Raw genomic sequence first — 21,534 nt, 5'->3', positions numbered from 1 at the left:
TGATTTTTTAATAATTTATTTGTATGTTACTGCTGCAAGTAAGTATTTGAACACCTACCAATCAGCAAGAATTCTGTCTCACACAGACCTGTTAATTTTTCTTTAAGAAGCCCTCTTATTCTGCACTCTTTACCTGTATTAATTGCACCTGTTTGAACTTGTTACCTGTATAAAAGACACCTGTTCACACAATCAATCAATCACACTCCAACCTGTCCACCATAGCCAAGACCAAAGAGCTGTCTAAGGACACCAGGAACAAAACTGTAGACCTGCACAAGGCTGGGATGGACTACAGGACAACAGGCAAGCAGCTTGGTAGAAGACAACAACTTATGATTATTTATTAGAAAGTGGAAGAAACACAAGATGACTGTCAATCTCCCTCGGTCTGGGATTTCATGCAAGATCTCACTTTGTGGGGTAAGGATGATTCTGAGAAAGCTCAGAACTACACAGGAGGACCTGGTCAGTGACCTGAAGAGAGCTGGGACCACAGTCACAAAGATTACATTAGTAACACATGATGCTGTCATGGTTTAAAATCCTGTAGGGCAGCAAGGTCCCCCTGCTCAAGCCAGCACATGTCCAGGCCCGTTTGAAGTTCACCAATGACCATCTGGATGATCCAGAGGAGGCATGGGAGAAGGTCATGTGGTCAGATGAGACCAGCATAAAGATTTTTGGAATCAACTCCACTTACCATGCTTAGAGGATGAGAACAACCCCAAGAAAACCATCCCAACCATGAAGAATGGGGGTGGAAACATCATACTCTGGGGGTGTTCTTCTGCAAAGGGGACAGGACGACTGCACTGTATTGAAGAGAGGATGGATGGGGTCATGTATTGCGAGATTTTGGCAAACAACCTCCTTCCCTCAGTAAGAGCATTGAAGATGGGTCATGGCTGGGTCTTCAGCATGACAATGACCCCAAACACACAGCCAGGGCAACTAAGGAGGGGCTCCGTAAGAAGCATTTCAAGGTCCTGGAGTGGCCTGGCCAGTCTCCAGAGCTGAACTCAATAGAAAATCTTTGGAGGGAGCTGAAACTCCAAACCTGAAAGATCTGGAAAGATCCCTGCTGCAGTGTGTGCAAACCTGGTGAAAAACTACAGGAAATGTTTGACCTCTGTAATTGTAAACAAAGGCTATTGTACCAAATATTAACATTGATTTTCACAGGTGATCAAATACTTATTTGCAGCAGTAACATACAAATAAATTAAAAAAATCATACATTGTGATTTCTGGATTTTTCTTTTTTTAGATTATGTCTCTCACAGTGGACATGCACCTAAGATGAAAATTTCAGACCCTTCCATGATTTCTAAGTGGGAGAACTTGCAAAATCGCAGGGTGTTCAAATACTGATTTTCCTCACTGTATCTGTTTATTTCTATTTATGTCCAGAGATCAAGGATCCAGTGACCAATTTCACATTTATTTACTTTAAGACTCAATAAAATGCTGTTAACATAGAAAACCTGTAAGGTTTTTAGCAAACAGAAAATTCACAAGAGGAATCGGATCGATAAGTGGAATTGATAATGGTATCGATATCGATAAAATCTTATCAATACTCATCCCTAGGCAGGACTATGGAACACAAAATCAAGTGCTGGAGAGAAGGCACAAGGTGCATCAATCTGGCATGGAACAAACAACCAGTGAGCTTAAACAACCCCAGGTGACAATCAGCAAATCAAGAACATGCGTTCATGGAAAGTACCAGAAAACAGGGCGTGGCCAGAGAGGGAGAGAGAGACAGCCAGCACCAAGAACCAAGAGACTACAAGAGCTACCAAGAGCTACAGTTAGACCCAACCAGAAAAACCAGAAAAAGAAAATTAACACACAGAAAGGCAATGCATGAACAAACAGGAAAAAACTAAACAGAAAACCAGACATAATATGACATCCTGACATCCATGATACCTCCTCCTCCTGTTCTTTATCACAGTCTGTCTTCAGCTGCTTCAGACATTCTTATAGTAGCTGATCTTGGGAGGCCATTTTTTGATGTATTCATGGATACTCCCAGTCTCATCCTGGAATGTGCCTCTGACACTTACTAATCCTCGCCCTCCCTCCTTTGTTGCTCATAGAGCCTCAGGATACTGGACTCTGGGTGGAAACCTCCATGCATTGTGAGGAGTTTTCATGTCTGGACATCAGTTGCACCTATCCTCTCCTGTGGCCAACTTATTATCCCAGCTGTGTATCTGATGACTGGTAGGGCGTGTGTATTGATAGCTTGGATCTTATTCCTACCATTGACGTATTTGGATGTGGCTGAACTTCTTGCATGTTCAACATGGTTCCTACTGCCTTGTGGGATTCTCAGGTACCTGTACCTGTCCTGCATGTCCTGCGTTCTGGAAACTCCACCTCCTCGGTCCGGATCACCTTCCCTCTCTTTGCCACCATTTGGCCACACTTATTGCATCCGAATAACATCCCAATATTCTCAATGCAGATCCTAGTGAGATGGATCAGTGAGTCAGTGTCTTGCTCACTCTTGGCGTACAGCTTGATGTCATCCATGTATAGCAGGTGGCTGATGATTACTCCACTCCTGAATCAATATCTGTAGCCACTCTTTGTGATGAGTAGGCTGAGGGGGTTGAGGCCTATGCAGAACAGCAGTGGGGACAGTGCATCACTTTGGTATTTTCCGCACTTGATGGTGATTTGTAGTTTTCTCTGGGCCCCTCCCCAATCGGACCGGGAGTGACATGTTTAGCCGCATGTTCTCCTTGAATTGCTGGCTGTCTGAGTGGTGTCCAAAAAATGAGGTGGGCTTCATAGATAATTGGCAAAGCTTCTGGGGAAAACCTGGTCTTGTTAGGAGAGACGGCATCCATCCCACTTTGGATGGAGCAGCTCTCATTTCTAGAAATCTGGCCAATTTTCTTAAATCCTCCAAACCGTGACTATCCAGGGTTGGGACCAGGAAGCAGAGTTGTAGTCTTACACACCTCTCTGCAGCTTCTCTCCCCCTGCCATCCCCTCATTACCCCATCCCCGTAGAGACGGTGCCTGCTCCCAGACTACCAATAACCAGCAAAAATCTATTTAAGCATAAAAATTCAAAAAGAAAAAATAATATAGCACCTTCAACTGCACCACAGACTAAAACAGTTAAATGTGGTCTATTAAACATTAGGTCTCTCTCTTCTAAGTCCCTGTTGGTAAATGATATAATAATTGATCAACATATTGATTTATTCTGCCTAACAGAAACCTGGTTACAGCAGGATGAATATGTTAGTTTAAATGAGTCAACACCCCCGAGTCACACTAACTGTCAGAATGCTCGTAGCACGGGCCGGGGTGGAGGATTAGCAGCAATCTTCCATTCCAGCTTATTAATTAATCCAAAACCCAGACAGAGCTTTAATTCATTTGAAAGCTTGTCTCTTAGTCTTGTCCATCCAAATTGGAAGTCCCAAAAACCAGTTTTATTTGTTATTATCTATCGTCCACCTGGTCGTTACTGTGAGTTTCTCTGTGAATTTTCAGACCTTTTGTCTGACTTAGTGCTTAGCTCAGATAAGATAATTATAGTGGGCGATTTTAACATCCACACAGATGCTGAGAATGACAGCCTCAACACTGCATTTAATCTATTATTAGACTCTATTGGCTTTGCTCAAAAAGTAAATGAGTCCACCCACCACTTTAATCATATCTTAGATCTTGTTCTGACTTATGGTATGGAAATAGAAGACTTAACAGTATTCCCTGAAAACTCCCTTCTGTCTGATCATTTCTTAATAACATTTACATTTACTCTGATGGACTACCCAGCAGTGGGGAATAAGTTTCATTACACTAGAAGTCTTTCAGAAAGCGCTGTAACTAGGTTTAAGGATATGATTCCTTCTTTATGTTCTCTAATGCCATATACCAACACAGTGCAGAGTAGCTACCTAAACTCTGTAAGGGAGATAGAGTATCTCGTCAATAGTTTTACATCCTCATTGAAGACAACTTTGGATGCTGTAGCTCCTCTGAAAAAGAGAGCTTTAAATCAGAAGTGTCTGACTCCGTGGTATAACTCACAAACTCGTAGCTTAAAGCAGATAACCCGTAAGTTGGAGAGGAAATGGCATCTCACTAATTTAGAAGATCTTCACTTAGCCTGGAAAAAGAGTCTGTTGCTCTATAAAAAAGCCCTCCGTAAAGCTAGGACATCTTTCTACTCATCACTAATTGAAGAAAATAAGAACAACCCCAGGTTTCTTTTCAGCACTGTAGCCAGGCTGACAAAGAGTCAGAGCTCTATTGAGCTGAGTATTCCATTAACTTTAACTAGTAATGACTTCATGACTTTCTTTGCTAACAAAATTTTAACTATTAGAGAAAAAATTACTCATAACCATCCCAAAGACGTATCGTTATCTTTGGCTGCTTTCAGTGATGCCGGTATTTGGTTAGACTCTTTCTCTCCGATTGTTCTGTCTGAGTTATTCTCATTAGTTACTTCATCCAAACCATCAACATGTTTATTAGACCCCATTCCTACCAGGCTGCTCAAGGAAGCCCTACCATTATTTAATGCTTCGATCTTAAATATGATCAATCTATCTTTGTTAGTTGGCTATGTACCACAGGCTTTTAAGGTGGCAGTAATTAAACCATTACTTAAAAAGCCATCACTTGACCCAGCTATCTTAGCTAATTATAGGCCAATCTCCAACCTTCCTTTTCTCTCAAAAATTCTTGAAAGGGTAGTTGTAAAACAGCTAACTGATCATCTGCAGAGGAATGGTCTATTTGAAGAGTTTCAGTCAGGTTTTAGAATTCATCATAGTACAGAAACAGCATTAGTGAAGGTTACAAATGATCTTCTTATGGCCTCGGACAGTGGACTCATCTCTGTGCTTGTTCTGTTAGACCTCAGTGCTGCTTTTGATACTGTTGACCATAAAATTTTATTACAGAGATTAGAGCATGCCATAGGTATTAAAGGCACTGCGCTGCTGTGGTTTGAATCATATTTGTCTAATAGATTACAATTTGTTCATGTAAATGGGGAATCTTCTTCACAGACTAAAGTTAATTATGGAGTTCCACAAGGTTCTGTGCTAGGACCAATTTTATTTACTTTATACATGCTTCCCTTAGGCAGTATTATTAGACGGTATTGCTTAAATTTTCATTGTTACGCAGATGATACCCAGCTTTATCTATCCATGAAGCCAGAGGACACACACCAATTAGCTAAACTGCAGGATTGTCTTACAGACATAAAGACATGGATGACCTCTAATTTCCTGCTTTTAAACTCAGATAAAACTGAAGTTATTGTACTTGGCCCCACAAATCTTAGAAACATGGTGTCTAACCAGATCCTTACTCTGGATGGCATTACCCTGACCTCTAGTAATACTGTGAGAAATCTTGGAGTCATTTTTGATCAGGATATGTCTTTCAAAGCGCATATTAAACAAATATGTAGGACTGCTTTTTTGCATTTACGCAATATCTCTACAATCAGAAAGGTCTTGTCTCAGAGTGATGCTGAAAAACTAATTCATGCATTTATTTCCTCTAGGCTGGACTATTGTAATTCATTATTATCAGGTTGTCCTAAAAGTTCCCTAAAAAGCCTTCAGTTAATTCAAAATGCTGCAGCTAGAGTACTGACGGGGACTAGAAGGAGAGAGCATATCTCACCCATATTGGCCTCTCTTCATTGGCTTCCTGTTAATTCTAGAATAGAATTTAAAATTCTTCTTCTTACTTATAAGGTTTTGAATAATCAGGTCCCATCTTATCTTAGGGACCTCGTAGTACCATATCACCCCAATAGAGCGCTTCGCTCTCAGACTGCAGGCTTACTTGTAGTTCCTAGGGTTTGTAAGAGTAGAATGGGAGGCAGAGCCTTCAGCTTTCAGGCTCCTCTCCTGTGGAACCAGCTCCCAATTCAGATCAGGGAGACAGACACCCTCTCTACTTTTAAGATTAGGCTTAAAACTTTCCTTTTTGCTAAAGCTTATAGTTAGGGCTGGATCAGGTGACCCTGAACCATCCCTTAGTTATGCTGCTATAGACGTAGACTGCTGGGGGGTTCCCATGATGCACTGTTTCTTTCTCTTTTTGCTCTGTATGCACCACTCTGCATTTAATCATTAGTGATCGATCTCTGCTCCCCTCCACAGCATGTCTTTTTCTTGGTTCTCTCCCTCAGCCCCAACCAGTCCCAGCAGAGGACTGCCCCTCCCTGGGCCTGGTTCTGCTGGAGGTTTCTTCCTGTTAAAAGGGAGTTTTTCCTTCCCACTGTAGCCAAGTGCTTGCTCACAGGGGGTCGTTTTGACCGTTGGGGTTTTACATAATTATTGTATGGCCTTGCCTTACAATATAAAGCGCCTTGGGGCAACTGTTTGTTGTGATTTGGCGCTATATAAAAAAATTGATTGATTGATTGATTGATTTGTGTGATTACCTTGGAGTTGGCCTCCACGGTCCCACTGAGTTCCTGATGAAGGTTATCAGTCCACTGTGAGCCCTGTATAGTGCCAAGGATGCCAATGTCCATGTGTAAGGCAATGATCCATAGGCCTTCCTGTAGTCAATCCAATCCAATCTTCAAGTCCTGGTGTACTGCTCGGTCAACCAGTAGCTGGTGCTTTGACCCTCTGGTATTGCTTCCAATGCCCTTCTAAGCTGTGCTTATGTGTTGACTCATGTGTCTACACAACTTGGTTGCTATGATGCATGATAGGAGCTTCCATGATGTAGAGAGGTAGGTAATTGGCTGGTAGTTTGTGGGGGTCCTTCATGATCAGGATTGTCCTATCCTGTGTGCCAGTCTGGCTGAGTACCTGCTGTTAGTAGCCCACCCATTTGTACTGCCAGGGACACACAGTGCTGTTTGCTTTTTCAGCCAGTAGGTGTGGATGATATCAGGACCTGGTTCTGTCCAGCTCTTCATCCCTGAGACGCGTTGTTGGACGTCTGCCTTTGTGATGTTAACTGGTTCTTGTTCTGGGAGGTGGCTCTCATGTGCTCTTAGGTCCATGAGCCACTTGGCATTGGTGTCTTGTGATGCCTCATTGTCCCAGATGTTCTTCCTGTACTGCTCAGTCTCAGTTTAAGGTGGGTCTGTTCTTGTATTACTGTTTTCCCCTTTCAGCTGGGAGTACACCCTGAATGGATCAGTAGAGAACTGGGAATTAATTTTCTTGGCCTCTGCTTCCCTGGTGTATCTCTTCAGTCAAGTAGGCAGAGCTGTGAACCTTTGCTGGGCAGTTTCCAGGGCTGCAGTTATGGACATCTTGTTGTACTTCTTATCCATCCAGGACTTGTGTCTCATGATGCCCTTGTGTACCTCTACTAGTAAAGACTGCAGTCTCTACTAGTAGAGATTCCGTTGATTACAAGTTCTTACTTTCTTACTGTGATCATTTGAGCATGGTGTGACTCTAATGTGAAGCTGACATTACAGATATTTTTTCTATTTTCCACAGTAAGGGCCCCTTCACACATAGTGCAAATTTGGTCAATTTGTGCAGAAAATGCGCATGAAGCAGGAATAGTGTGCAAATCGTGTAATTTTGTAGCTGCTTCCAATACCTCGTACATCTGTTGCTACAACTATTTGCGCACACCAGCGGAATGACAAAGTGTGCGCTGTGCAAGCCCATCGAACCCTCTCGGGCAGGTGTCGGCCAAATTCCAGCTGAGACGCATGAACATCTAACACCGCTCGCATGGCACTTACAAAATGTGTGGCCACATGCCCCCCTCCATGACTATGTCTATAACCATGGGTCATTTTTAGAGGAACAGATGGATCATATTTGTATTGCCCACTTGATAAATGCGGTGTTTTATATGGTGTGTGGGTTTACTTCATTATAAATACGTCCATCTCCTTCCTCATATCAGGCAGTTTCCCGCAACTTTCACAGGACCGTGATACCTCAGTGGAAGTCTCTGACTGGCAATCAGAGCTTTTGGAAGGCGTGGGTTCGAGTTCAGTGGGTGACATGTACAACCCCAATGCGACAATGAAGTTGGGATGTTGTGTAAAATGTAAATAAAAACAGAATACAATGATTTTCAAATCCTCTTCAACCTATATTCAATTGAATACACCACAAAGACAAGATGTTTAATGTTCAAACTGATAAACTTTATCGTTTTTGTGCAAATATTTGCTCATTTTGAAATGGATGCCTGCAACACGTTTCAAAAAAGCTGGGACAGTGGTATGTTTACCACTGTGTTACATCACCTTTCCTTCTAACAACACTCAATAAGCATTTGGGAACTGAGGACACTAATTGTTGAAGCTTTGTAGGTGGAATGTTATGTGTCGACGCGGATTGAGGAGCGAACCTGCGTCAGACAGGACCCAGCGCTAAAAATAACCAGAAAGCGGTTCCAAACAAAAACTATTTATTATGCACCTGTGTTAAAAAGTGTAAAAACATAAAAAACAACGTCCCTCTGGTGGAGTGATCCGCGGCTCGCTCTCCAGCGCCCGCAAGGATTAAAGCCGGCGCTCCTGGACTTCCTACCACCGCCAAACACCCCCCAGGTGGACACGACAAACTGATTCTCTGTGAAGCAAAGAGACGGTGAGGTCAGTCAACAGATACAACTATATCTTCCAATAAACACACGCTGCCAGCAACACACTCAGGTCAGTGTCCTTTTTTTTACTTTATGCAAATGAGCAGCTTCTCACAACAAGTGGAGGATCACTTATCCTTCACGCCACAGCAGTGAGAAGCAAACTGCGCAATTCTCTTTACAATTCCAGTATACTGTGTAACAAAACACCAAGTTACTATCAACAAGTACCTAAACACTTAATTACCTTTCGTGTGTGCTGACAGCATGTGTCCTCACCCCTCCCTGCTTCACGGGCTCGATGTGTCAAACCCAGGCGCGGTCCTCAGCGTCTCACAAACGAACGTCACAAGGTCGATTTCCCGGCAGTTCTGCTTGAATCACACATGACTTAAATGCAGAACGCCATCCAATTATCTGCTTCAGCTGCAAGTCGTCCAGGTTGCACGTGAGCACCGATCACAGGTGCTTTCCATGATGTTGATGAGGGTGAAGACTCTTCAGCCAGCACCTTCTTCACAGACAAATCAGCCCTCATGCCACCTGGAGAGCAAAGAAAAGAAAAGAACACCAAAACATCCAGCCACACCCCCCAACACACAACAGTACCCCCCCATCAACGGGAAGCCTCCCGGCGACCGAACAGACCAGACCCGAGAACAGCACCTCCCTCCAGGGTCCACGTCAGGAAGTAGACAGCACCACGCTCCCAAGGTCCACCACAGACAGCAGGACAGGCACCGCAGCTGGAAGGCCGGCTGGAATCAACAAAGCCCCAAAACATACCCCAATACACTCCAACACACAGAAAAAAAAACATAAAACCCACCCAAAACCTCCCCAGGGGACCGTCCCATCAAACCCCGGGAAGAAAAGAAAAACTCCCAAATGCCAAAACCCAACACAGCCCCACAAACACAATACAAACAGAAATGCATAAAAGAAAAATAACAAACAACCCCCCCAGAATGACCTGCAGAGTCCAACCCCCCCCAGAAGGCCTTCATCGCCAGTTCCAGGAGGAACAGCCAGAACCATGATCCCACACAGGTCCCCAGGTATACATGGAGCAAAACGGCGCCCCCCAGGGGACCGTACCATCAACCCCAGGAGGTACCCTCCCCACAACCCCGGAACCCCAGACCCGGTCACACTTGGCCAGTTGGCCCCAAGCCAATTCCCCCCCAGAGGACCGTCCCATCAACCCTGGAGGTGGAACCCGGAAGGAAACAGAACAAAATCAAACATCAACCCCCGGAGGACTACCAAAAACAACCCCGGGGGGATATAAAACGACTGTAAACCCTGTTACCCTCCCCGGCACCTCGAAAGACCCCAGGTCCCTCCCAGAGCCTTCGGCGGCTTAATTTTGGCGAACGGCTCAAAATATCAAGCCGGAGAAGGGAACAGAAAAAAAACTAACCCAGCTCCAACCCCAAGGCGCAGCAGAGAACCGGAAATATGTCCGGTGCCCCAATTCGACCATACCCCAGCCTCTCGGGAGGGGTGGAACTACCAAAATGGCGAACGGCAACAGATCGGCCCACCCCTCCGACTGAGGTAAGTCTCCGCTGCACCACACCCCGGCAACACCAATGACGATTTGTCCAACGGCTCACCGAGGCTGGAGTGGAACCGGGCCTTAACCAAACCAAAAAGAACGCCTCTAACACCCCCCCCTAGGTGCAGAGGTCTTCTGAGAATGCTCAGCGTGACCAACCTGCACCACCCCACAACCCACAAGACAAGCGGTCTAAGGGCAAGTGAGGGTGGGGTTAGGAATGTAGAGAAATAAAAACAACAAAACAAAAACGACCCAACAACCCAAACAGAAAATACCTAAAAACACATACAAAATTGACAGGTAAGTGAGCCCAGGCGGGCTTCCAACCGCCTATCACTCCACCAGATACGCCCCTACCTCCCCAAACAAGTATAACCCCTGTTTAAAGAAAACAAAACATTTACGTGTGCTAAAATTTTTTTTTTTATTTATTTATTTATTTATTTTTATTTTTTTTATGTGGGTTCTTTTGCCTGTCCAAGAACACTTGGAGTTACGTCACCGTTATTTCTCTTGACGCTTACGTGTCGGGGCAATACAGGAATCTCGACTCGTCCGAGCTGCATGGGCTCGTCAATAGGAGGAGCCGGAGGTCCCGTCGGAGGAGCCTCAGTGGGGCGAAGAAGAGGCGGCCCAGCTTTGTGTCGGGGAAAGCCCCGAGACAAAAAAAACCGCTCTGATGGGCGTCCTCTCTCGCGTCCACGCTCCTTCATCCGATCATCTAGACGAATCACCAACGATATTAGCTCGTCTAAATCGTTTGGCTCATCACGGACCGCCAGCTCGTCTTTTAATGACTCATTTAACCCGTCTACAAACACGCCCCGTAATGCTGCGGCATTCCAACCTGATTGAGCAGAAAAAATCCGGAAGTCCACGGAATACTCCGCCGCACTCCGCCTCCCCTGCCTGAGATTCAGCAACCGTTGAGCAACGGTATTCGTTTTCACCGAATGGTCAAAAACCAGTCGGAACTCCCGGGAGAAATCCTTAAAGGACCCTAACAATGGCGAGTTGTTACTCCACAACGCTGTGACCCAAGCTAAGGCGTCACCTCGGAGCAAATTTGTCACATACGAAACACGACTTCCATCAGAAGAGAAGGAAGCCGGTCGCTGAGCAAAAACCAGAGAACATTGCATCAGAAACGAAGCACAAGCTTCGACGTCTCCCGCATAGGGCTCCGGATGACAAATGATCGGTTCAAACACCGAATCTTTGGGTGACGGAGTTATCTGCCTTGGTATCGATGATGCCGCAGCTGGCGCTGCAGGAAGCGGAACGGCTTGAGCTGCAAGCTCCGTAACACGGGCGTCTGTTTGTTTAATTTGATTTGCGAGGTGCTGTAATTGCTCCCATATTTTCTCCAAGTGTTCTTGAATCTTTTCGGCAAAAGGAACCGCCTCTGCCGCTGGGTCCATTATGGAATGGCCGGGAAATTCTGTTATGTGTCGACGCGGATTGAGGAGCGAACCTGCGTCAGACAGGACCCAGCGCTAAAAATAACCAGAAAGCGGTTCCAAACAAAAACTATTTATTATGCACCTGTGTTAAAAAGTGTAAAAACATAAAAAACAACGTCCCTCTGGTGGAGTGATCCGCGGCTCGCTCTCCAGCGCCCGCAAGGATTAAAGCCGGCGCTCCTGGACTTCCTACCACCGCCAAACACCCCCCAGGTGGACACGACAAACTGATTCTCTGTGAAGCAAAGAGACGGTGAGGTAAGTCAACAGATACAACTATATCTTCCAATAAACACACGCTGCCAGCAACACACTCAGGTCAGTGTCCTTTTTTTTACTTTATGCAAATGAGCAGCTTCTCACAACAAGTGGAGGATCACTTATCCTTCACGCCACAGCAGTGAGAAGCAAACTGCGCAATTCTCTTTACAATTCCAGTATACTGTGTAACAAAACACCAAGTTACTATCAACAAGTACCTAAACACTTAATTACCTTTCGTGTGTGCTGACAGCATGTGTCCTCACCCCTCCCTGCTTCACGGGCTCGATGTGTCAAACCCAGGCGCGGTCCTCAGCGTCTCACAAACGAACGTCACAAGGTCGATTTCCCGGCAGTCCTGCTTGAATCACACATGACTTAAATGCAGAACGCCATCCAATTATCTGCTTCAGCTGCAAGTTGTCCAGGTTGCACGTGAGCACCGATCACAGGTGCTTTCCATGATGTTGATGAGGGTGAAGACTCTTCAGCCAGCACCTTCTTCACAGACAAATCAGCCCTCATGCCACCTGGAGAGCAAAGAAAAGAAAAGAACACCAAAACATCCAGCCACACCCCCCAACACACAACATGGCATTCTTTCCTATTCTTGCTTGTTGTACAACTTCAGTTGTTCAACAGTCCGGGGTCTCCGTTGTCGTATTTTGCGCTTCATAATGCACCACACATTTTCAATGGGCGACAGGTCTGGACTGCAGACAGGCCAGTCTAGTACCCGCACTCTTTTACTATGAAGCCACACTGCTGTAACACGTGCAGAATGTGGCTTGGCATTGTCTTGCTGAAATAAGCAGGGACATCCCTGAAAAAGACGTTGCTTGGATGGCAGCATATGTTGCTCCAAAACCTGGATGTACCTTTCAGCATTGATGGTGCCATCACAGATGTGAAAGTTGCCCATGCCATGGGCACTACCACACCCCCATACCATCACAGATGCTGGTTTTTGAACTTTGTGCTGGTAACAATCTGGATGGTCTTTTTCCTCTTTTGTCCAGAGGACACAACGTCCATGATTTCCAAAAACAATTTGAAATGTGGACTCATCAGACCACAGCACACTTTTCCACTTTGCGTCTGTCCATTTCAAATGAGCTCGGACCCAGAGAAGGCGGCAGCATTTCTGGATGTTGTTGTATGGCTTTCGTGTTGCATGGTAGAGGTTTAACTTGCACTTGTAGATGTAGTGACGAACTGTGTTAACTAACAGTGGTTTTCTGAAGTGTTCCTGAGCCCACGCGGTGAGATCCTTTACACAATGATGTCAGTTTTTAATGCAGTGTCGCCTGAGGGATCAAAGGTCACGGGCATTCAATGCTGGTTTTCGGTCTTGTCACTTGCGTGTAGAAAGTTCTCCAGATTCTCTGAATTTTCTGATTATATTATGGACTGTAGATGATGGAATCCTTAAATTCCTTGCAATTGAACATTGACTGAGCATCAGTTGGCTCAATCAAATCGTTGTCTCACACACGTAACCGGGTCGGCGTGTGTACTTCCAAAAAAAAGACTGTACATCCTCAGTGCAGTAAAAACAAACAACAACAAAAAAAAAATCACATCAGAAATTAGTCCAGCTTTTCCTTCAAACTTCCTGCCAACAGCCTCCAGACAGCGCAGTGGATTTGTTTTGTGTGTGCATGCACACACGAGCACATATGTGCATGCACGTGTGCGCACGAAAAACAGAGAAACATGGGTCATTCCATGTCAATTCAACGAATATTTGAGGGGCCTCATGCACTTTGTCGCAGATTTTCTTTAAATTTTAATCAAATATTCCCAGACTATTCAGAACAACAAAGAGGCCTTTCCATTTCTTGGCTCCTTAATGTCAGCTATACTGGCTATGAAATATGTAAATTTGGCATATCTGTGGTAAACACTTAATGTGGGAGAAACCTCTGAAATCTGAAAAAAACATTTTGTGGTCGAATTTTATTAGAAGAAAAGCTCGTGTGGGCAGTAAATAAAACTTAAATTTAAGCATCCAATTTTGGCTAATTTGTGCACTTGCGAATGTATTTCTAGTGCTGAAATGACAATTTCATTTTAATTGTGTGCACACACTGCATTCATATGATTCATGGCACACCCCAGAATGCTTGCACATAGATCTGCCAGGGGGATTCCCCAAGGTTTCCATGGTTACTATTTCATAGCAATTATAGCTGGAATTAAGGAGCCAAGAAATGGAAAGGCTTCTTTGAGTGTAATGGTATGCTTCAGTGTCTCAAACATGGATGCTCGCAATAGTCAATGTAATATTTTCCATAGGTTGAGCCTACATAAACTTCACAGTTTAGTGTCAATGTCTGTTGTTTGACTATAGTCCAAGTCTGGGTGTCCATGACAACTGCCACAGAAAATTTCAGGCCTCTAAGTCCATTATTTGCTGAGATATTCTACCTTGAACATGGCTCCAGAAATGACGGCCATAATTTTTGCCTAAAAAACGGCCGACCCCATGCACACTAAATTGGCCATATTTCAGAAACTACTTGGCCTACAGGCCTCAAACTTCAGATTTGTTGTTCTGAATAATCCAGGAATATTTGATTAAAATTTGAATAAAATCTGAGACAAAGTGTGTGAGGCCCTTGTTGAATTGACATGGAATGACCCAAGTGTCATATGTCCAAAATATTATATTATATATATTATATTATATATATTATATTATCTGGCCTTCATGCATGAAGTACAACGGGACTCTGTCCGGCAGCTTCCCCATCTCAAATGGCGTCAAACAAGGTTGCATCCTCGCGCCCACTCTGTTCTCCATCTTCTTCAGCATGATGCCTCGTGAGTCCAAAGAAGACTTGACAGACGGCATCTATATCCGCTTCAGAACCGACGGAAGTCTGTTTAACTTGCGGCGCCTTCTGTCCCACACTAAGGTCACAGAACAGCTAATCATGGAGCTGCTCTTTGCAGATGACTGCGCCCTCGTCGCCCATACGGAGCAAGCCTTGCAGCACATGGTCAACTGTTTTGCTGAAGCAGCAAGAGCCTTCGGCCTCACCATCAGCCTGAGAAAGACAGAAGTGCTATATCAACCGGTCCCCCATACAGCATATACCCCACCCCAAATCAACATCGAGGGTACCAGCCTGAATGCAGTAGAGCACTTCACGTATCTAGGTAGTGTTATCTCAAACGACGCATCTGTTGACAAGGACCTAGACAGTCGCCTTGCCAAGGCCAGCAGTTCTTTTGGTTGTCTCTCTAAGAAAGTCTGGCAGAATCATGCACTGCGCCTTTCCACAAAAGTGCAGGTCTACAGAGCCATTGTGGTCCCTACCCTCCTGTATGGAGCTGAAACCTGGGTTCTGTATCGCCAGCAGATCAGATTACTTGGAACGCTTTCATCAGCGTTGTCTCCGAAACATCTTCGGGATCAAATGGCAGGACTACGTCTCAAATGAGGACATCCTTACCAGAGCCAAATTGCCCAGCATGGAGTCTATTATACTCAAACAACAGCTTCGTTGGGCAGGTCACGTAGCCAGGATGGATGATATACGCATGTTGAAATTAATTCTCTTTGGCGAGCTCAAGGAAGGGAGACGAAACCAAGGGGCCCCCAAAAAGCGCTATAAGGACCAGCTGAAGAAACAGCTCTCCTTTGCAGGCATTCAGCATCAGTCATGGCAGCATCTAGCTAGAGATAGACTCAGCTGGCGTTCCAGCATCAAATCCGCCAGCCTGAAGTTTGAGGCAGAAAGAAGTGAGGCCTCATGCCAGAAGTGTCAAAGACAGAAAGAGCGGGCAGCAGCACAAGCCCAGCCTACTCAAGTGTTCATTTGCCCCAAGTGTAACAGGTCTTGTGCATCCTGCATTGGACTTTTCAGCCAGCAGAGGGCTTGTAGAAAATAAACTAAAAAAAAAAAAAAAAAAAAAAAAAAAAGCCTTCCCACTATCCTCGCAAGCGAGGAAACTGCCAACAACAACAACAATATTATATTATATTATATATATATTAAATGGAGTGTGGTCAGATGATGTAAACTATTTGTTCAGACCAGAAATTAACTTTGGAACAAGAGTGGAACAGCAGCAGCAAGCGGCCGTTGTGGCAACAGGAGATACTATTTTCTTCTTCTTTTTTCGTGACAAACAAGCAGCAACAGAATTTTTGTCGATGGAGTATTTTCGTTAACATGCTTGGCCTGGAAGATGTATTTTTGCATTTTTGGCATTTGTGGCCATGAAAAATGTGGAAAAAGGCAAGTCTTTGAGCCATTATCAAGACTTTTGATTGTCCGCTGAAGTATGCATTCATAACATCATCAGCACATAAGTCCAACTTACCTCCTTTGCATCTCTGATCTTTATAAGGAAGGTCTGCAGCTCCAGCGTCTCCAGAAACTGAGCTCTGCACACGGCTTGATAATGCTCTGGAGCCAAGCTTGGGTTGGCCAAGCGAGAAGCACATAGCGCCATCACCTGGCGAATGGTCGACACTGGCCTTGTGTCTCCTCCTTGCTCCACTTCCTCCTCCTCGTCCTCCTGCCCGCTGTAACCCTCGTCATTCATGCAACCACCAGCACTACTCCTGTCCTCCAGGCCCTGGTCATCTGCAGTCATGCGCTCAATGAGGTGCTCCAGCTGTGGGCTGAGCTCCCGCTCCTCACTGTCATCCAGACCCCAGTCCAGTGCCCGGTAGATGGCCACGCCCAGTGACTGGACAAGCTGGAAGGACAGATCCAAACATCAAATGAAGGATACATACAGTGTTGAGCAAATGTTTTAGACACTTACTTGGAAAATCCAATTAAGTGAGAATACGAAAGCAGACATAATGGCGACTAGTTCTACAAGCCATACAGTGGTCCCTCGCTATAACGCGGTTCACCTTTCATGGCCTCGCAGTTTCGTGGATTTTTTTAGTGCAATTTTGCATGCTTTTTTTTTTTTTTTTTTTTAACAGCGCATTGTGTTCTGCGTCCTTATCAGGCGGGCCTGTCGCGGCACCGGTCGGCATCACCGCGATTGCTCTTGCTGCCTCTGATGTGCTTACTGAGTCTGCGGGCTCGGTAAATGCAGCTGTAGGCCACTCACACTGCCCTCCTGTCTGCTGTGCGGAGATGCGCCAAATATGGCAACAGTTCCAGAGACTACGCTCACTGTTTTGATGCGGATGTTGACCGCAGCCGCAGAGCTCTGTGGCCACAGAGAGGACTTGGATTTATTTGCGGGTCCTGCATCCATACCTCTGGAGGCAGTGAGTGAAGGGAGAGTTCTGCGTGTGTCTGTTTATACGAGGTCTGTCAATAAAGTATAGGTCTTTTTTTATTTTTTTCAAAAACTATATGGATTTCATTCATATGTTTTTACGTCAGACATGCTTGAACCCTCGTGCGCATGCGTGAGTTTTTCCACGCCTGTCGGTGACGTCATTCGCCTGTGAGCACTCCTTGTGGGAGGAGTCGTCCAGCCCCTCGTCAGAATTCCTTTGTCTGAGAAGTTGCTGAGAGACTGGCGCTTTGTTTGATCAAAATTTTTTCTAAACCTGTGAGACACATCGAAGTGGACGCGGTTCGAAAAATTCAGCTGGTTTTCCGTGAAAATTTTAAAGGCTGATGAGAGATTTTGAGGCGATACTGTCGCTTTAAGGACTTCCCACGGAGCGAGACGTCGTGCAGCGGTCCCAGGCGCCGTCGTCAGCCTGTTTCAAGCTGAAAACCTCCACATTTCAGGCTCTATTGATCCAGGACGTCGTGAGAGAACAGAGAAGTTTCAGAAGAAGTCGGTTTCAGCATTTTATCCGGATATTCCACTGTTAAAGGAGATTTTTTTTAATGAAAGATGTGCGAGCGGATTGCAGCGTCGGCTCGCAGCCGCCGCGACGTTCCGCCACAGGAAAAACACCTCTGTTGGAAGCCTTAAGGACAAGTTGGAACATGTCCAGCTGTTAAACAATTTCTCATATACTCACTCCACTGAAAGCCATCAAAAGCCGCCTGATTTTACAAATGGTTATCAACACAGAGGTGTTTTTCCTGTGCCGCCGCACCGCGCCGGCTGAGTCCCGACGCGTGGACCCGTCCGCACGTCTTTCGTTAAAAAAATCTCCTTTAACAGTGGAATATCCGGATAAAATGCTGAAATCAACTTCTTGTGAAACTTCTCTGTTCTCTCACAATGGCAGTGAGACAGTATCACCTCAAAATCTCTCATCAGCCTTTAAAATTTTCACTGAAAACCAGCTTAATTTTTCGAACCGTGTCCATTTCGATGTGCCTTACAGGTTTAGAAAAAATTTTGATCAAACAAAGCGCCAGTCTCTCAGCAACTTCTCAGACAAAGGAATTCCGACGTGGGGTTGGACGACTCCTCCCACAAGGACTGCTCACAGGCGAATGACGTCACCGACAGGCGTGGAAAAACTCACGCATGCACACGAGGGTTCAAGCATGTCTGACGTAAAAACATATGAATGAAATCCATATAGTTTTTGAAAAAAATAAAAAGGACCTATACTTTATTGACAGCCCTCGTAATCTTCTCGCCCAGAAGAAAAAAAGAGAGTGTTTACAGAAAATGTTAATGCCTGTTTGAGAAAAGTGTATTAAGTGTGTAGTGACAGGTTTTACAGCCTTAAATCATCTATAATAATTGCAAAAAATAGCGCTGACAACTTCACGGAGTTCGCTTAGGGACCACTGTACATGGACTTCTTTTTCCACCCATAGGTTTTCTGACGAGAAGCTTTCAAGCTCAACTTCAAGTCAACCCATAAATGGATAAAGAGGTTGAGTGTAGGCAATACTGGGATGACCTCAGTGGGACAAATGAAGCCCGAAGATGGTCCAATTTCAGCTTTACAAAACAAGATAGACATATTGAACTTTTTCGTGATATTGTAATTTTTGACACGGCTTGTGCTCTCAGCTGTAGAGTTGAGATGGAGCAGTACTGGAAGTTGTCATCACTACAGGCCAACAGCCAATAGATGGCAGACCTGAGAACAGACCACAGCAATCAAACTGAGTAAGAACCTGTCACTACCACAGTGAGTATCAAGCCTGAAGACTAGGACAACACCAGGTCCTGATGTGATGCCCGTCTACTGACTCAATAAGCCATCAGCACGCCATGAGTGTCTGGCAGAACAGATGAATCAGCTTCAGTAACTCAGAGCACACAACAAGATGTTATGCTTATTGACCAAAGAAGGCCAAACAACAGGATCTATTCATTTTTCTGTGATAAAAGTGTCATCCTGTGATTTCAATATCTGGGTTTGTATTACAGATTAAGGGAGTAGTGAGATGTCGTAGTGTTGTTGTGCAAGTAGTCCGCTCTTTTTCTTGGTTGCTTTACTCCGTTTATGTTTAGTTGTCAATGCTTCTCCTCTTCTGGTTTATAACATCAAACATTACTGTTTCTGAAACCATTTAGTTCCATTTTTTTCTTGACCTCACGTTTCCCAGTTTCTGTCAGGCGTGTGTGCATCACTTTAGTTTTGATATGAGAGAGAGAGAGAGAGAGAGAGAGAGAGAGAGAGAGAGAGACAGAGACAGAGAGAGAGAGAGAGAGATGGTAGAGGCAGCAAGTGGCAGTCAATCTAACTTGTCATCTTGTGAGGACTTGGGGTGAAAATCTTGACATACCTCACAATTCAATAACGATTCAGAGGACTGCGAATTGATTGTAAAATGATTGATCCAGCAGGGCTGCCCCCCCCACACACACACACCCATCCCAGCTGATACAACCACCTGTGTAAGAGTGGGTTCTGGTGCGTGTTTGGATTATTACCACTCCAGCAAAACAAAAAGGTCAGACTCATATCTGCAGCTTCTTTCTGCCTTTATGTTCACCTCATCACAACGCGCGTGCACACTAGCTGTGCTGCACAAATGCACTGTGTACATTTGTTAGACTAATTAACAACAGAAACACACAACAGGGGTCGAAATACATTTTTAACCTACTTGCACTGGTGCTAGTAACAAAAAAATGACTTGCACCAAAAAAAAAGTTACTTGCACAACCAAAAGTCAGTCTTATATCAACCTTAAAACTCCTCCTCTGATGTGTCAGACTCTTAATTCCTCTCTGGGGAAAGTTTGCTGCTGCTGCTGCTCTCCCCTCAGTTTTTTGTTCACGTACGCGCGCAAACGAATCGTCCGTGACGATTATTTTATTTATTAACTACACAGATGTATAATAAAACAAATGGTGGCTAGTTTATAACACAATTATGACAGAGTTTCAGGGGAGAGAGAGCGAAGAACTACGGAGCCCTGGAAGTGTATTTGCAAAATGTTTTGCATGTGGAGAGAATGTGCGCACGTTTTATTATATTGTGCGCACATTTGTTTTATATTGTGCGCGCGTTTTAAGCACTGTTTGAGTAAAACAAGGGCACGATCTACTTATTTGTAAAATAATTTGTAAAACATGCACTCAATATTGTCTTGACACATAAATGTTGGCTATTATTATCACTTTACCGAGGCGTTGCTAGGCCGGTAGCATAGATTTACGTTGACGCAACCTGGCTATAAACCGCCCGCAGTTTGAGGGGGAGAGAGAGAGGAAACCGCAGCCAGACAGTTTTTTTTTCTTTTCTTTGTTTACATGTTCATGCGCAAACACAACAAATAGAGCACAGCAACTCACTCCGTGTGCGAGAGTCATAACATAGGGAAGACGAAGACAACACACTGGAAATAGTTTTTTCCTTATTTATTCCTTTATTGGTTCATTTTACTGGTGCTTACAATTGATAAAACTTGGATGAAGTTACTTGCACCAGTGCAAGTGCAGTATAAAATTACGTGCACCGCTCGAATAATACGTGCACAAACTAGCACATGCACGTACTATTTCGAGCCCTGCATGCGCCTCATTGCAGTGCTCCCCAAGGTGCATGTTAAAATGAAAATAGTAGTTAGATAAATTTAGATGATCAGCCACTATACCACACAAGTAATCTTTTTGAATTCTTTCTTCACCATTTATGAAACAACAGAATGAGTCTGCCTTCAGCAGCGCCGCCACTAGAATCTTTAACATGTTGATGGACAGTGAGGATAAAAGTGGAGATTTTTTTTTTTTTACAGCCCAATCATTAACCACTTCTTGTGGTGAAAACATTGATGTTTTCATCATGTCTGTAGTGCAGGATGTGCCTGCTGAAGGCCATCATCCTGTCTTTTGTTTATATAACACTTGTCTTTCTCCAATTTACGACAAAACAGCCAATCACGGCCCTGACTAGCTACAGACCATATCTGTATTATGACTCTTTTTGTATTATGGCTGAGATCCTTAAAACAAGAAGGCAGAAGGCTCTTATGGTACACTACATGCTGTATTGGGGACTTCTCCAGATGCATCTGTTCTGCTTCAACCAAAAATAAATCTCTCTGCGTCGATATGTCTGACTCCTGATTGCTCTTTTACAGCTCTCTCATTTTATTCTGAACATCATCGCAGAAATTCATTAACACTAGTCCTACAATTATCGTTTATAAAATCCATTATTGATATTTATAAATTCATTCTGAATCATCCACATCCGCATCGCAATGCATCCAAGGGATAAGCTTAGATTTTCTCAGGTGAAGCCCACCCAGAAGAAAATGCTGCAGTTCCTTGACCGGCCACTTGAGGCTGGCT

General features: G+C 44.5%; 1 protein-coding gene across 1 annotated transcript in view; it reads right to left on the bottom strand.

Annotated features, from left to right (window-relative positions):
- spire2 (spire-type actin nucleation factor 2) overlaps positions 1-21,534 on the bottom strand; it is a 245,752-nt gene that overhangs the window by 164,734 nt on the left and 59,484 nt on the right. The window contains exon 3 of the mRNA XM_034175653.1: positions 16,213-16,593. Within this exon, the coding sequence (XP_034031544.1) occupies positions 16,213-16,593 (381 nt within the window). The remainder of the gene's footprint in view (positions 1-16,212; positions 16,594-21,534) is intronic.

The sequence above is a fragment of the Thalassophryne amazonica genome, chromosome 8 (genome assembly GCF_902500255.1).
Source record: "Thalassophryne amazonica chromosome 8, fThaAma1.1, whole genome shotgun sequence".
NCBI lineage: Eukaryota > Metazoa > Chordata > Actinopteri > Batrachoidiformes > Batrachoididae > Thalassophryne > Thalassophryne amazonica.
Note: the sequence above shows the minus strand (reverse complement) of the source record. Positions and strands in the feature narration are given on the sequence as shown.